The 15,127-nt window shown below is 39.7% G+C and overlaps 3 protein-coding genes across 3 annotated transcripts; 1 reads left to right on the top strand and 2 right to left on the bottom strand.

Annotated features, from left to right (window-relative positions):
- Window positions 1-155: 155 nt before the first annotated feature.
- Window positions 156-905, bottom strand: LOC119894927 (claudin-4-like). Its single transcript, XM_038707640.1, has one exon. The coding sequence runs from the start codon at window positions 789-791 to the stop codon at window positions 159-161; it is 633 nt and encodes a 210-aa protein (XP_038563568.1). The 5' UTR covers window positions 792-905; the 3' UTR covers window positions 156-158.
- Window positions 906-1,995: 1,090 nt separating this feature from the next.
- Window positions 1,996-3,132, bottom strand: LOC119894925 (claudin-4-like). The gene has a single exon (XM_038707639.1). The coding sequence runs from the start codon at window positions 2,959-2,961 to the stop codon at window positions 2,326-2,328; it is 636 nt and encodes a 211-aa protein (XP_038563567.1). The 5' UTR covers window positions 2,962-3,132; the 3' UTR covers window positions 1,996-2,325.
- Window positions 3,133-12,324: 9,192 nt separating this feature from the next.
- LOC119895476 (claudin-4-like) lies at window positions 12,325-14,116 on the top strand. Its single transcript, XM_038708626.1, has one exon. The coding sequence runs from the start codon at window positions 12,590-12,592 to the stop codon at window positions 13,259-13,261; it is 672 nt and encodes a 223-aa protein (XP_038564554.1). The 5' UTR covers window positions 12,325-12,589; the 3' UTR covers window positions 13,262-14,116.
- The last annotated feature ends 1,011 nt before the right edge of the window (window positions 14,117-15,127 follow it).

Genomic DNA, 15,127 nt, shown 5'->3' with positions numbered 1-15,127 from the left:
TAGAGTACGGTCTTGACCTGCTCTATATGACAAGTGCAATGGCAAGTGTGTGAATAGTTATAAATCAGCACTGTATAAATACAGTTGAATTTAATTGCATTTCACTGATTGATGATTAAACATTTTATAATCTTTTGCTGCAGTTCCATCCCAAACACTCATACATAGTCCGCAACAGAAAATGCTCTTGCAGGGGCAAACTTGGCAGCTGTATAGGGTCTACTTTCTTGTGGGGGGTAGTTGTTGCAGAGCAGACCTCCTCCCAGCAGCAGCAGCCCAGCGGAGCCCCACCCGATGTAAAGTGCAGCCCCGAGTTCCCTCTTCTGAGCCTTGATCATCATGGGGTTATAAAAGTCCAAGATTGTTGTATGAGCTGACCACGAGACTGGGATCATGATCAGCAAGGCAGCTATTATGAAGATCACTCCAGACACGATGCAGGCTTTGGCTTTGGCCACTTCGTCCTCCATGCAGTTAGTGCACTTTCCTCCAACCACAGCCATGAAGACACCAAACACCCCGACGATCACAGAGATGATCATCATGGCCCTGGCGGCCTGCAGTTCTTGAGTTAGAGCTAGCATGGAGTCGTACACCTGACACTGCATCTGGCCTGTGCTCTGGACAACGCAGCTCATCCACAAGCCTTCCCAGATCACCTGGACGGTGAGGATGTTAATCTCGATAAAAGTGGCAACTCTCCACATAGGCAAAGCACAGGCGATGATGGTGCCCATCCAGCCGATGAAGGCGAGCAGCACACCCATGATCTGGAGGCCCTGAGAAGACATGTTGACACTGCTGAAGCCAGAGCACAACTTCTACACAAGAAACCAGGTAAAGGAAAAGGTCGCTGTTTTAGTGATGCTCACTAGATTAAAAACAAAGATTAAAAACACAACAGGGGTTCTCATATACTCCACTCCCACACTAGCTTTGCTTGGCTCTGATGCTCTGAGGTCTGAGAAATTATCTACGTCCCATTGTGGTTCAAACTTTCAGGGTGGAGTTTCTGTGCTCCCAGACAAAAGGGAAAACTGAGACCTGATATCTGATATCTCGATCTCTGGTCATTGTTCCCACACATACAAGCTTTATTACCTAAAGTAAGTTTTCAAGACTGGGAACAATGCTCCAGATCCCACCTGCACTGTACACACACAAACACACAGACCCACTCACACAGGTCAAGCCTTGAGCCAACAAAAACTTAAGAGTCTGGGTCAGCTAAAAACACTTATCTGTCCTTTATACACAAAGAAATCATGCAAAGGAACAAACAGATCAATAGTTTGTTCCTAGAATCAGCAGTAGCCCCGCCTTGTCGCAAGTTCCTGTTTTACTGGAACTGACCCCAGGCTCCTGTTTCTAAAGAACAGACAGTTAGGGCAAGGTGTAGGGAACAATTTCTGCTGTCTGGCACTTTTAACATATAGCAAGGGAGTGTAAGACAAGGTTAGCAGTTTAAAACACATTTTCCATTGCAAATTACAATTCAAGCTGATAACCCTGTCTATCTAAGACATGCAGTGTTGTATTATAGGAACTATTAGCATGTTCAATTAAGTGTCTTTAATAATAGTAAAAGATCAAAGCAAAGGGATATGAATATTTCCTGGCATTTTAATATTTAATCTCTTAACAGATGAAAAACTGGTTCTGTAAGTCCATATAAAGTACCGACACCTTTGACTGTAGGCTCACAGTTTGAACAAAGACCAGTTTTATTTCTGCCACACCTAAACCTGATCTACTGGAAAGTCACACAATACATTCTTCTCAAATGCTGTGGAAAGGATCCTTGTTTTGACTGTAATGCAGCGGTGACATTTACACATCACTAAATGTGTAAAAAGTACAATAATAATAACAGTATAATAAGTATAATAAGTTAAGAATTTGAATAATATGTTGATTTCTCCCTTTTGAAAACCACTGAATGAATCATGCTGAACACAGCTGCTGTGTGAAAATAAAAAGCAAGCACAAGTCATCTCGTATTTGTATTCAAATGTTTATTTACAGTAAAACACATAGTTCATAATATCAACCCACAACATTTTCAGCAGTAGAATATTTAGACAACTTACGATAAAACATATACAGGAAGATTTGTTAACATATAAAGTTGAATGTCCTGTTTTGGGCGTGGCACCTTTCATGCTATTTATTCCCTCTCCTGAGGAGTAAAACTCAGGAATATGTTTTGGTCAACTAACATCTTCAAATATCAACATTCACAACCCAGTAGCACCAGTGCACCTGTCCCAGTAAACATTGTTTTGTGGACGCTATTATCTGAGTCCTGGATCTGTTTCAGACATGTTATTTCCCGGACCTTGGTGCTGAGACATCAGATCTGGCAGCTTTGTACTTTGCAGTGTAGGCGCTTTCATCCTTAGGGGGGCAGCTGCAGCAAAGCATCCCCCCTCCGATTAGCATCAAAGCAGCCGCCCCCCAACCAATGTAAAGCGCAGCACCCAGCTCTCTCTTCTGTGCAGCGTTAAGCAGCGGGTTGTAGAAGTCTTGGATGACGGTGTTGGCTGTCCAGCAGACAGGGACGAGGCAGAGGACCCCAGCTATGATGAACATAACTCCAGAGCAAACGCCCACCTTGGCCTTGGACGTCTCATCCTCCACACAGTTGGTGCATTTCCCCCCAGCTACAGACAGCAGGATAGCCAGAATGCCCACCACAATAGAAATGATGGTCAGGGCCCGGGCAGCCTGGAGGTCAGAGCTGAGGGCCAGCATGGAGTCGTAGACCTTACACTGCATTTGGCCTGTGCTCTGGACCACACAGTTCATCCAAATACCTTCCCAGACGGTCTGCGCGGTTACAATGTTGCTCCCAATAAAAGCAGTGACCTTCCACATGGGAAGGGCGCACACAAGGATGACTCCAATCCAGCCCAGCATCCCCAGGGCAGAACCCAGAATTTGTAACCCAGCAGACACCATCGTGGACAGCCAAATTCTTCTTCAAAACTTTGTCCTCTTTTCAAATGTGATTTGAATGTTCTCTCTGTATAATGTAATTCCTCTCTTGCAGTGCCTGTGTGTTGTTAATTTCCTTCTGTGATGGAGGCAAGTCTTCTGTCAGGTGAGTGCTGAATGGGAGAGTATTGGGAGGTGACCAGGTACATAAGATCTCTTCTCTGAAAAAGGAGGGGCCTAGGACGAAAACTGCTCACCGTCATTAGTCTTTGTTCTTCAGGTCCATCCCCAAACTCCACAAACCCATAACCTGTTTACCCTCCCCCAACCATCCGTTTAACAAGGAAACCAAGTGAGACTGCTTTGCATGTAACACCACATGCATGATAAAACACTCAATACAATATAAGGATCTTATTCAAGAAAAGGTGATAGTAACAGAAAATGTTTTTGCACACCTTTCTTTTCCTCTTCCCCATCTCCAGTTAACCTGCAGTACGTTGGAGTAACATCCTGAGTGAGCGATGACTCAGCCTGTTTTGCATGACAGTACCTCAAACAGAAACTTCACACTGACCAAATATGGTCTTGTGTTCAGTGACTTTGATGTATGACACACAAACTATGGATGACAAGCCACTTCAGTCAAAATAGACATCCAAAATGTCCTCACGCAACTGTTTAAATTCTTTGTCAAAAACGAACCCAAGCGTGGATGGGCTTAGCCCACAAAGCACTTTGGTTAAAGTTTGGTAAAGATTGTGGTTCCAAATAAATGTTAACGTTCTTCTGTTACACTATCAGTGAAGAGTCTGCAAATAGCTTTTTCAACTGCGCTGGTTAAATTTACACAGTGCCCTGGGCACTGGAGTTATTTTAGCCATGGTAGCAACTTGTCCCCAAAGATAGTCCCGCCCTAAAGCATACTCTATACTTTATGGTCTATTTTCCTCTAAATTGGACCATCATTTACTAAATTAACATCATGCTGTATTAAAGAAGATATGAAACTAGCGATTGAGGCCATTAAGTGTAAAGGAAAGTGTTTGCTGAAGTAATAAATCCAGTGAGAAATAGGGTCATTTTACCAGTATTTCTAATTGAACCAGACTTCTTTTTGCAACCCGAGGAATCACCCCCTGCCGGCTGTTCGATAGAATGCAGGTTTAAGGGACTTTCGCGTTGGCCTCAATTTTCAGAGGTTCCAACTTGGCCACAAGCCAGGTAGTTAAGGTAGCCAAATATCTAATCAACCTAATCAACTCGTCTTTCTCTCTCCTCTGACTCAGCCTAGCTGCCCTGCTTGTTCAGTTTGCTTGAGATTGTATTCCTAAAAAATGGCAGCTTTTTACTTGAAAATGAGACTGGAAACCAAACTCCAAAATAAATCACAATCTTTCCACCTCTCTTGAAACTGACCTTCAGGTTAACCTTTCTTTGAGGTTTAGAAGGGGACATGTAAGTTTCAGGTACAGTAAATCAAAGTGCTGTTGATCACTGCTTGTGTTCATTTTGCACAACTTGTTAAAAGTTTAATTTGAAGAGCATTTTTATGCTCTGACCTGATAACAGTAACAGACTGGACAAACTAAAATATCATTTTGTAGGCCAGATGTAATTCTAAGAATGTGAAATTGTCTTGTAGGCTGAATCTGGACCCTGGTAGTTTGAAACCCCTGATCTATAGTCACATTTCACTTTTTGCTGTCTTTCATTAATTTCATCTACACACACACACAAACTAATCTCAAGAACATGATAAATGACAGCTTCAAAGAAATAAACAGTTTGTTGAGGCGGTAAACTATACTGGAAAAAAGAGCACATGGAAGAAGTTTGCCCTCAGAGCTTAGGCATCAAAACTAATAATATAATAAAACTTAAAGTTAAATTCACCTCAGGACACCACTCTTAAACAACAGAAAATGTATTTAATTATCTAATTCAGTCTCATAGAATATCCTATACTGTCACTTTGTAATTCCGGTTCATAATTAAATTAATAACTATAACAAAATTACTGTTAATACATTATTAGATAGTGGGTCAAAGGATTTGGAGTTCTACACAGAAGAGGCGATATATTAATTCGTATGCAACATTAAAGAGAAACCAGCATGAATAAACACACAAGCATTTATTTAATCAGATAAACCAAGGAAGAAATAAACACGATTAAACTAACTAAAAAGCACTAAACTAGAGAACAAAAAGATGCGTGTGTGTGTGTGTGTGTGTGTGTGTGTCTTTGTCTCTTTGTTCTGAACAGCTGTGGTTACATTATAATCTCACGTTAACAATAAAACCTCATCAAAAAAACACATCAATGTACTTTGACTAAAAGCTATACACAGTGCTGTGCTTAGCCAAGTAACATTACAGTTATGTGCAAACTATGTGAAGCTCTAAAGTGCCCAGTTACATTACCAGTCTATAACGGAAGAAAGTTGTTTTAACGTGCTAGTTGTTAGCTGGCAGGTCCATTGTGGATTCAGCCAGGCGGGGAAGAATTGTGATTAGCCAGCAATTAACTTAAGCAGGACTTACTCCTGCTTGCTGCTGGAAAATCGGAGAGTTCAGTTCCCAGCAGGCCACGCTGGAAGACCGCTGGCTTTTGTCCAGTCATGTCAAGAGGAGTGGAGAAGAGAGAGCAAGCAGACATTGCTCTCCGGTTTTGTGAATGAGGTGACGTCTTAAGTCACTGACCAACTGTAGCTGCAAGCTGGGTCCATGGGTTGACTTTACACACTTTACAAGTGTGACTTTCCGGGATACTGAGTTTTATTGACTCGCATGATAAATGTTCAGTTAAGATCACAAATTAACAACACTATCTGTGATGTCTCTGCTCCCAACAGTAATAATCCTACAATTTCCACCTCTAACACCCCTCCAAATCATTTTTGATCAGAGTGTGTTTATTTTTCTGTGTAAAGAACAGAATCATTTATTTGTTTCAGTGTAGCTGTTTTCAGTTTTATAGCAGTTCATCTTCAGTTCTCAGAATTAATGCAGATTGGTATACACCAGTACACGTGTACAATGGGTAAAAAATCTCGCCCACTCTTGTCACATACTGTACATGCAATTAACACATTTTAATAAGGAGAGACACAACAAAGCTTGCTACACAGGTCGATCCACCCACAAGAACTCAAACACACCAACATGTCATGAAGGTTACACTGCCTGAGGTTAGATAACCGGAGTCCATGAAATGCTGTGCACTCTCTGGTGAAGTGTGTCCTTAGTTATTTGTTATTTAAGAAATATAATTTTCCAAAAGAAGAAATAGGATTTATTGGAAACAAAATAATTAAATAAAAAATGGAGAGGCCGTGGGGTGAGGTTGAGGTTGGCTTTGAGCTCTGTTATGTTCAGTCTGTGTGTGTTCTGTGAATCAGACTGAAAGCTGATTGTAGTGTAGACAAGGTTTTTTGTTCAGAGGATCACAGGAAAATAGCCTGTTTTTGATATTTATGTGTACCTGATGTGGGCAGAAGGGGGAAGGGCAACAAAGAGGGGTCAGTGTAAGTACAAGTGTTATAATATATGATGTATTTGACAGTTCTGGATTTTGCAACTTCTCAATGTTAAAACCCTGACATGAAAGAAAAATTCTGAATTTTGACTCTTCTGTCAGCTGTTCTCCTCTCTGCCCAAAGGGAGGCAGCAGCTACTGCTTTTAAATCGTCTCTGTCATTTTACTGTGTGTGTTTGAGGTGTGTGCATGCATTTGGTGGAGTAAACACTTGTGATATAATCTGTCCTGAACTTCCTGGAAGAGTCACTTAGAGGTTCAGCTCTCACTCACATGAAAGCAGAGGTGAGATTGAAATCTAAATGTTAACCCTTTTTTTAAATAAAAAAATACTGTCACTTTAATCCAGTTTGTTGTAAACTTTTACATTTAATTTACATGCCCATGATGCAGCAATAAAAGACACAACACAAGGTTTGTTTTGTCTCTTGAGCTGTCTATGTATCTGTGTGATTGTGAACATGTTGCATCTCCCACTGTTCAAAGAGCTTTCAATGTTTTAAATTTGTCCATAAATCTCCAAGCAGCCATTAAATCCAAGGCTCCCTTCCTCTTTCAAAGGACTTCAATTGCTTAGTAACTGAGAGTTCACATATAGAGCAGCATTGTCATCGACCAGTGACCTAATAATGGCCTCCAGTGGAAATCCCCTACTGCTTTTGAAGTACGGCTGCATTGTATGAGAAATATCTTCTATGTGTGATATCACTGTTTAATATTGCAATGACTTGTGATAAATAAGATAATATTTAAGTGTACATATGAGCTATACAGTTCCTATATCAGCCTGGTTGTCTTTAATGTCAGAACTGGATTAGAGTTGATTATTTTAAATGTACCAAATGTCATTTCTAGACAGCAAAATCTCTTAAAAGCTTCAGTCACTGCAGATAGGAATTGATGCTGGCACCACTTTGTTGCCTGAAACTTATAACTGTTTAAGTGTTAACATCAGCAGAACCTTTTCCCGTTTTACCCAAATGCCCTAGAGTACAGATGGTGCAACTGAAAAAAGTGGCCTTTTGTGTCAAAGTAAGTTGTTACAACTTAAAAGTTAGTGTTATGCTCAGCTGGTGCAACAGGCTGCAGGTCCTTTTCATGTTTACATTAAATCAAATCATGACTTTCAGAATCAGTTTAAAGTATAAAATAACAAAAATAACAATTTTCCATTTATATGTATTTATATAGTGAATAATGCACCACATACTTCCAGTTAACTTTTGTCCCACCAATGTTTCTGACATTGTTTCCCTCCTTATTCAGGTCTCTATGTTTATTGTGTTGGCATGCTCCATTCTGACGCCAAACAGATAAACCTATTATTTATGCAGTTGCACACCCACTTGGATTTAACGATAGATTATTTGTGTGTTTTCCCTGCAGCGAGAGAGGAGGAAGAGCTCACACTCTCATAAACCAACCAACCCACACAAGGAAACCGGGAAATGGATAATCCTTCTGCTAACTGAAACTCATTATCAACTCTTCTGAATGATAGAGCTGTCCAGTGAAACTCCTCTCACTGCACAAACACAGAGTGGTTTCAGTAACATAAAAATTGTCTTAATGTTCAGCTGTAAATCCAGGCTCCATGGGATCTATATTTGATGACAGGGAGTAAATTAATATCCTGTCTCCAGACTATATCGCTGCCCACATCTCAGTGACAAGCATAGATGACACAGGTTGTTGTACATCTTACTGAAAATAGCTCTCTTAGATCAGCATATTTCTTTATTACATTACATTCATTTAAATTTTCAATAAAATTTTATTTATCTGATTGCACTTTTCATATAGAGAGGTCTACTCTTTTTAATATTTATTTGAACCAACAATTCCCACCACAAGCAAGCACTTAGCAGTGGTAGCGAGGAAAAATGACCATATCAATCATGTTGTGGCAACAGGCTAAGCAAGGTATCCAGATGCCCCTTTGCAAAGAAGCTACTCTCAGCTCTCTCCTAGGGCCGGCCCTGACAGTGTTGGAGCCCTAGGCAAGAATTTCTATTAAATCATTTAAAAATTAATAGAATTTAATGCAGTAAGGCTCTCAGGCATTCTAGCTATTTCCTTTAGATATGTTTTCTTCTGCAGATCAACTTTTCTCATTCAATAAAATCCCTGCTGAGTCAGCACACATTATTTAGTCTTCCCTCCTCTTTTATGTCTTTTCTTTGGGGAAGTAACCTCTTTAAATATGCAGGCTGACCCCTTTTCACCTAAATGATAAATTAACTAATTTTAAAAGTTATTATTAGTGTAATTTTTGTTATAAACTCTCATATCTTCTGTGTTTCAGCAGGTTTTCTGCTCCTGTTCCAAACTTTCTGCACATCCAGAATCTCTCCCACATCTGTGTTTGGGGAAAAAAACATTGTAATATCATGAGACTAATGTAATCATTTAATGGGAATTCATAATGTTTTTAGCCTGCCCTATAGCTACTCTGTGCGTTGGCCTGCTTATTGCTCAGCTGATGCAAGTCAGATCATCTTACAGAAACAGAACTGGATGAGGCTAGCAGGTGACAAAACTGTTGCGGAAAAAAACAAAAATGTACTAACTTAACTGAAAACACTGGTGATAGGGAAGAAATCTCACCACAAATCCACACAAATGTTAAATTCAGCAGCTCAGACAAATTGCAGTTCATAGTCCCAAACAGAGCAAGTTTGCACCTCAGTTATTACACTTTCATATTGCAAAACTACCAGTTGCGTTACTACTCTGTCACATTCTGGCTGCATACTCAGCCACTCACAACGCGAGTTGGGTGCACTTCATGGCATACGCTGGTGTTGCATCAGCTGGTCTGAGTTGACTTGAGCCAAGTCAAAAACTGTCTCTTGCGGCACCCCCTGACATTATGCGCCCTATGCCACAGGTCGCCCCTGCTCTCTACAGATGTCTGAGCTCCTTACCCTGTCTCTAAAGGTGAGTCCATTCACCCTACGGAGACTCCATCCATCCATCCATCGTCAACCGCTTATCCTGCGTACAGGGTCGCAAGGCGGTCGCAAGGCGGGGTACACCCTGGACAGGTCGCCAGTCCATCGCAGCGCCCTATGGAGACTGATGAAGTTAAATAAAATGAAATAAAAAATAATAATAAATAATAAAACTCATTGTGAACTAGTAAATGTCTAAGGTGTCCAGTCTGGATGATAATGTGATAACGTTTGTTTATGGTAGCAAACTGCATGCAGAGGGCAGTTATGAAGCTGGAAGTTAAGAAAAAAACCCCATATATAAATAAGATGAATATGGACTTAATTCAGAGTTGTGTCATTTTGGCCCTCGTTTTGCTGTATTTACACATTGTGTTGGGATTATTTTGTATCTGCATTTCAATCTAATTTTATGTACCTTCAGTGTGTGTTACATGTGGCATCTTTATCGATAGATGTGAAAGGGGTGACTTGCCACTCATTCATCACTTGCCAACAGCAGCAGGCAGCTTGTTTCAGTGAAAAGGTTTTGATAAACCCACTGTACAACCTGCCCAGCACCAAACAGCAGACAGACAAAGTTAGGAACCAGTTGGTAAATAGTGGAGCAAGCCAGATATTTTCCTGGAGTTGTAAAAACCAAAAAAGACCTAAAGCAAGATTAAATATTGGAGTTACATTTCTCAGGTGGTGAAAAAACACCACTCCATTTGCTGTGTGCAAATTGTTATAGCAAACATTTTTATAACACACTGTAGTAGTGCTGTTGAACCACCGCTCCATTTTTTTTGTTTGAGCATGCAAACAAAGAATTTGGCAGTATTGACAGTCAGATGTGATTTCAATTGTTGGCAGATTATTTGTTTCCTTCCTTAATACCAAAATGATCTCAATAAATTGCCTTTTATCAGGCTTTATCTTATCACGGTTACTGGGTCAGCCATTCTTTAGCGTACGTGTTTTATAAATATTGAAGTGTGATAATATGTACACGTACACAAGATACAAGATAAAAGCGTGTCAGAGTGTGATAGTGGCATTGTAGTGATCACTTGGACCAATATGTGCAGACACATTGACCTACAATAACAGAGTAATTCTGGCTTAATCGAGAAACCAGAATCCATGTCACCATTGTATAATTGTCAAAGGTCATCCAAAACTTGAGTTATTTTATGTGAGGCAGGATTTGGCATCATTGTACCTTTGAACCTTATTATTCTGTGGAAAACTGGCTGATCAAAGATCTTTAAAAAGTATATGTCTGGGGATATTCTACATTTTTTTTATATTTGACCAATTTACTAACCAAGTCTGTTTGCCCAAAATCTATTTAAAACGCAATAAGAATCACTTCTGCACTGGGTGACATATTCCTTTATAACAACCAATGGTCTTGGATAGGAAAAACAGGAAAGGGAGGGCAGAAGGTACGGAAAGACCAAATAATATATTGCTGGTTGGTCTTTTCATGGGACTCATATTTTAATTTAGCTTTTATGTATTTATCACACGGGTGTTGGTTAAAATTCCAATAAAATGCAAAGCAGTGTGCTATTTGATTCCTCATGTTTACGTGTTTCCTGTCAAACATGAAGCTAGAGATGGACTGATTTATAGTAGCCAATAATGTGCGTTACACCAATGTGTGTTGTTATGTTACCTTAGATAAGTTAGCAGCAGTTAGAGGTAACTTTAGCAACAAGTAAAGATATCTGTCCATAAGGAAACTCCGTACCTCATTGAGAGTTGAGGTGGAACAGCGTGGACATCAGAGAGAAAAAGTGAATGTGATCAACTTTCATGGCAATCAGTGAATAATGTTTTTGTCAGTATGAAGTGAGGCCCACAGAAACACTCTGCTCCGGCAGTGTCCTAAAAATTGAGAAAGGGTTTCATTGTACTCGAAATCAATATAGGCTCATAAGTGCAGGATGAGTCATCAAAAGGTGACATGTAGTACAAGACAGTGATATAAAAAGACCATTTTCGTTTCGTGGGACTTCATGTTCGTATATCCTGTAGTTTGTGTCATAAAAGCTGGTTAATTCAGAGAAGTCATAGTTTCATATCTATAAAATGTATTCTAAGCATTTCTAGTTTATCATTAACTAGGAGTCCTGCATGATTACCTGTAGACTGACCCAGTGAAAATGAAACACACGTTCCTGCCATAAAAACAGTAACATCATGTCTTACTCGAGGCTATAGAACACAGTACATCACAACTAAACTAAATAAATAAAAACAGAAAAATATAACAAAGGCGAACAGAGAAAGTCCTGTCAATATGTGCTGAAGTTCTCATCACTTCAGCATACATTGCATTCACTCATTTCCTGACGTACCCTAACCTTTACCATGGCCACTAGCTGCCTAACCCTAATCCTTAGCCTCTCTTTTAACCTAACCTTTATCTTACCTTAGTCTAACCAAGTATTCACCCTAAAACTAAATGATTTACGTTTTGTGGGCTTGCATTTTGTCCCCAAAAGGAAGGTGAGTAAACAGATTTATGTCCCCCAACATGAGTAATACATGTCCACACTGGATACACCCATACAAACACAAATCTATTAGAATGCATGCTTGTATATCCGTTACTCATGTGATCACCTATAAACCACATAACAACCTCTGCCTTGGCCACTCATTACCTCCTGACAGCAATAAAGCAAACACTCCCAGAACTACCTTGGGTAAAAGGTTAAACCATAAAAATACTCTTCATTTGAAAAAGCACACAGAAGAGCACAAACACACCCAGGTGGGAAATGAGGTCAATGCCCAGGACTCACCTGATTGGCTTGGTTTGGGGAGTGATGTCATTTCTTAGGAGGGTCAGAATAAACGATGCAGATAAGGGTTATAGACTACTTAACAGCAAGCAGAACACGGGAAGAGAGTTTGTGGAGAGAGTGTGTTGTGTTTTATCGACACTTCTGGATTCAGCAGTAGTGTAGTAGCTATAGCTTGAGGAGGCATCGCTTGTGGAAAGAAGGGTCCACTAAGACACGTAAATATCAAGAAGGCCATCAGATATTTGCTGGAAAATAAAAGTGGGGAAGGGAAAAGAAAATTCAATAAATAGGGACAAAGAGGAAGGGCAAATAAAGGACCTTTTGACCCAAAGAGTTGACGTCTGTCTGGGTGCACAATGGTGTCTTTTGGACTTGAACTGGTCGGTGTTATTCTGGCAGTGCTCGGCTGGGTGCTGAGTGTGGTCAGCTGTGCCTTGCCAATGTGGAGGGTCACCGCCTTCATTGGCGCCAATATTGTCACAGCACAGGTGTACTGGGAGGGCCTGTGGATGAGCTGCGTGTTCCAGAGCACAGGGCAGATGCAGTGTAAGGTCTACGACTCCATGCTGGCTTTACCTCAGGACCTGCAGGCTGCCAGGGCGCTCACCGTCGTCTCCATCATTGTGGGGGTGGTGGCTCTTCTAATCGCTATGGTGGGAGCCAAGTGCACCAACTGCATCGAGGATGACGGTGTTAAAGCAAGGGTGATGGCCTCCTCGGGCGGGGCGTTCATCACAGCTGCTGTGGCCCAGATGGTGCCTGTTTCCTGGTCAGCAAACACCATCATAGTGGAGTTTTACAGTCCAATCGTCCCCTCCGGTCAGAAGATGGAGATCGGGGCAGCACTGTACCTGGGCTGGGCTGCCGCAGCCCTGCTGCTGATTGGTGGGTGCATCCTCTGCTGCAGTTGCCCTCCACAGGAAGACAAACCAACGAGGTACGGCGTGCACCCTCAGAGTCGTATAGCATACTCCGCCGCACCAAGGTCAACCGCTCAAAGCTCCTACAACAGGAAGGACTATGTGTGAGGGAAGAGGACAGGACTGAGGATTAACGATAAAGAATACTATTACTAATTTCATTTGTATCATGCTTTTTTGTACATTTTCAGGAAATGTGTACAGAAATGCTGCTAATTAATTATTTTGGTTTAACCAATTGTTCACTAGAAAACGATGGCCAAACCAGGTGGTTTTTGTGGATATTTAGGACCCTAAATATGTGTAAATATTAAGTTTCCTTGATACTTTTGAAAGATAAAATTGGAAGCTCTAGGTGTTTGATGGTATTGTTTACATTTACTATTGGTCGAAAACTAGCGGAGATAAAATCAAATTTGAAAAGATGTGACCAAACATGGTAAGACATGGAGAGACCAACAAATGTGATCCATGTGGTCAGTTCAGCAACGAGACTTTATCCCATATATTTATTATTTGTGCTTATAACATTTATGTTGTGAATTTTCCTCATTGTGCTGATCATTGTGTACATATCAAGTATCATACTGTCAACTACTGCAAAGCAAAAAGCGATACTGTTGGGACTGTTTTGCGTCTGTAATGAGTTTTGTTTTCTAAGGGAATACTATTTTTCTTGTTATTATTGCAAAAAAATAGACATAGGTTGAGTCACAGATGGGAAACATACAGCAAGGTCAACATGGTGTTGTGGACTTGTAAAATGAACATCTGGTTGGGTGATATTTAAGTGATTTAAGTTGTTTTGTCTGTATCACATTCCACAGAGCATTATGTGTCTGTGTTTAGACATTTTCTACAAAGGTTGATGCTTTTATATAACATGTCTTTTGTTGTATTAACCTTGTATGTGACATTGTAACATTGTAAATGAGAGGGAAATTAAAGTTTTTTTAAAATGTGGACTTGCAAATGTTTTGTTGTTAGATTGCTGAAATTATTAAAATTACTTACATAATAAAGTAATAAATAACTGAAACAATAATAACATAAATAATAACATAACATAAATTATCTTGGTTAGACTTAACAATGGTTCTGCATGTGACAGAAACCTGATGCGATGGGAAGTGCCATCTGTTTGGTGTCTGACTCAGAGTCTGTACACAGATACCAACGTTTTCCTGTTTTGAATAGTCAAATTACTTCTTCTTCTCAGGTACAGTAGAGAAACCTATTCATTCTGTCACATATACACGTCATCTTTTTCTGCTCTTAGTAACACTTAACAAATCCTGGGAAACACATACAACAAGTTTCTGAACACCTCTGTGAATATAAGGGAAGCCATCCAATATTTGACAACCAGTGGTGGAAGAAAATGTTGTGCTTTCAGTTTTACTGAAGTAAAAATACAAAATAATTATAATTAAAATATACTTAAAGTACCAAAAGTAAAAGAACTCATTAAGCAGAAGGACCTATTTTTCAGAAATTCAGAATAATTACTTATTATTGGATTCTAATGATTGATTTTAATTCATTAATAAAATGCTGGCTAGCCTGTGAATGTCCATCTATAAAATCCAAACTTTTAATAATATATAAATAAAGCATTATTTATTAGTTGATTATTTATTATATCTGAATCTGCAAAAAAACTAAACATGTCAAATAAATGAAGTGAAGTAAAAAGGACTACAATTTGTTATCTGTGATTAATTTAATTTTCAATGTTAAATAAATACTCTACTACTAAATAAGTAGTTTTACTTTTTACTTTTTAATGCTTTATTTAGGAACCCAGAACTATTGTAACCCTAAAATATGTTTTCTATCGTACCACCAAGCAGCAACCTCCCCTCAATACTACACTTAGCGTGAATTACGAATGCTCCTTACTAATCTCTCGATCAAATATGGTCACTTCAAGCTCCAAAAAATACAAGATGGCGACAGCCAAAAATGCCAACG

This window comes from Micropterus salmoides, unplaced genomic scaffold (assembly GCF_014851395.1).
Source record: "Micropterus salmoides isolate LMB-PRFRI ecotype aquatic unplaced genomic scaffold, ASM1485139v1 Ms_hic_scaffold_9, whole genome shotgun sequence".
NCBI lineage: Eukaryota > Metazoa > Chordata > Actinopteri > Centrarchiformes > Centrarchidae > Micropterus > Micropterus salmoides.
This window is presented reverse-complemented; position numbering and strand designations above follow the sequence as displayed.

What these genes read in the sequence shown, in the direction of transcription:
- LOC119895476 (XM_038708626.1), top strand. Translation starts at nt 12,590, where the DNA reads ATGGTGTCTTTTGGACTTGAACTGGTCGGTGTTATTCTGGCAGTGCTC.
- LOC119894927 (XM_038707640.1), bottom strand. Translation starts at nt 791, where the DNA reads ATGTCTTCTCAGGGCCTCCAGATCATGGGTGTGCTGCTCGCCTTCATC.
- LOC119894925 (XM_038707639.1), bottom strand. Translation starts at nt 2,961, where the DNA reads ATGGTGTCTGCTGGGTTACAAATTCTGGGTTCTGCCCTGGGGATGCTG.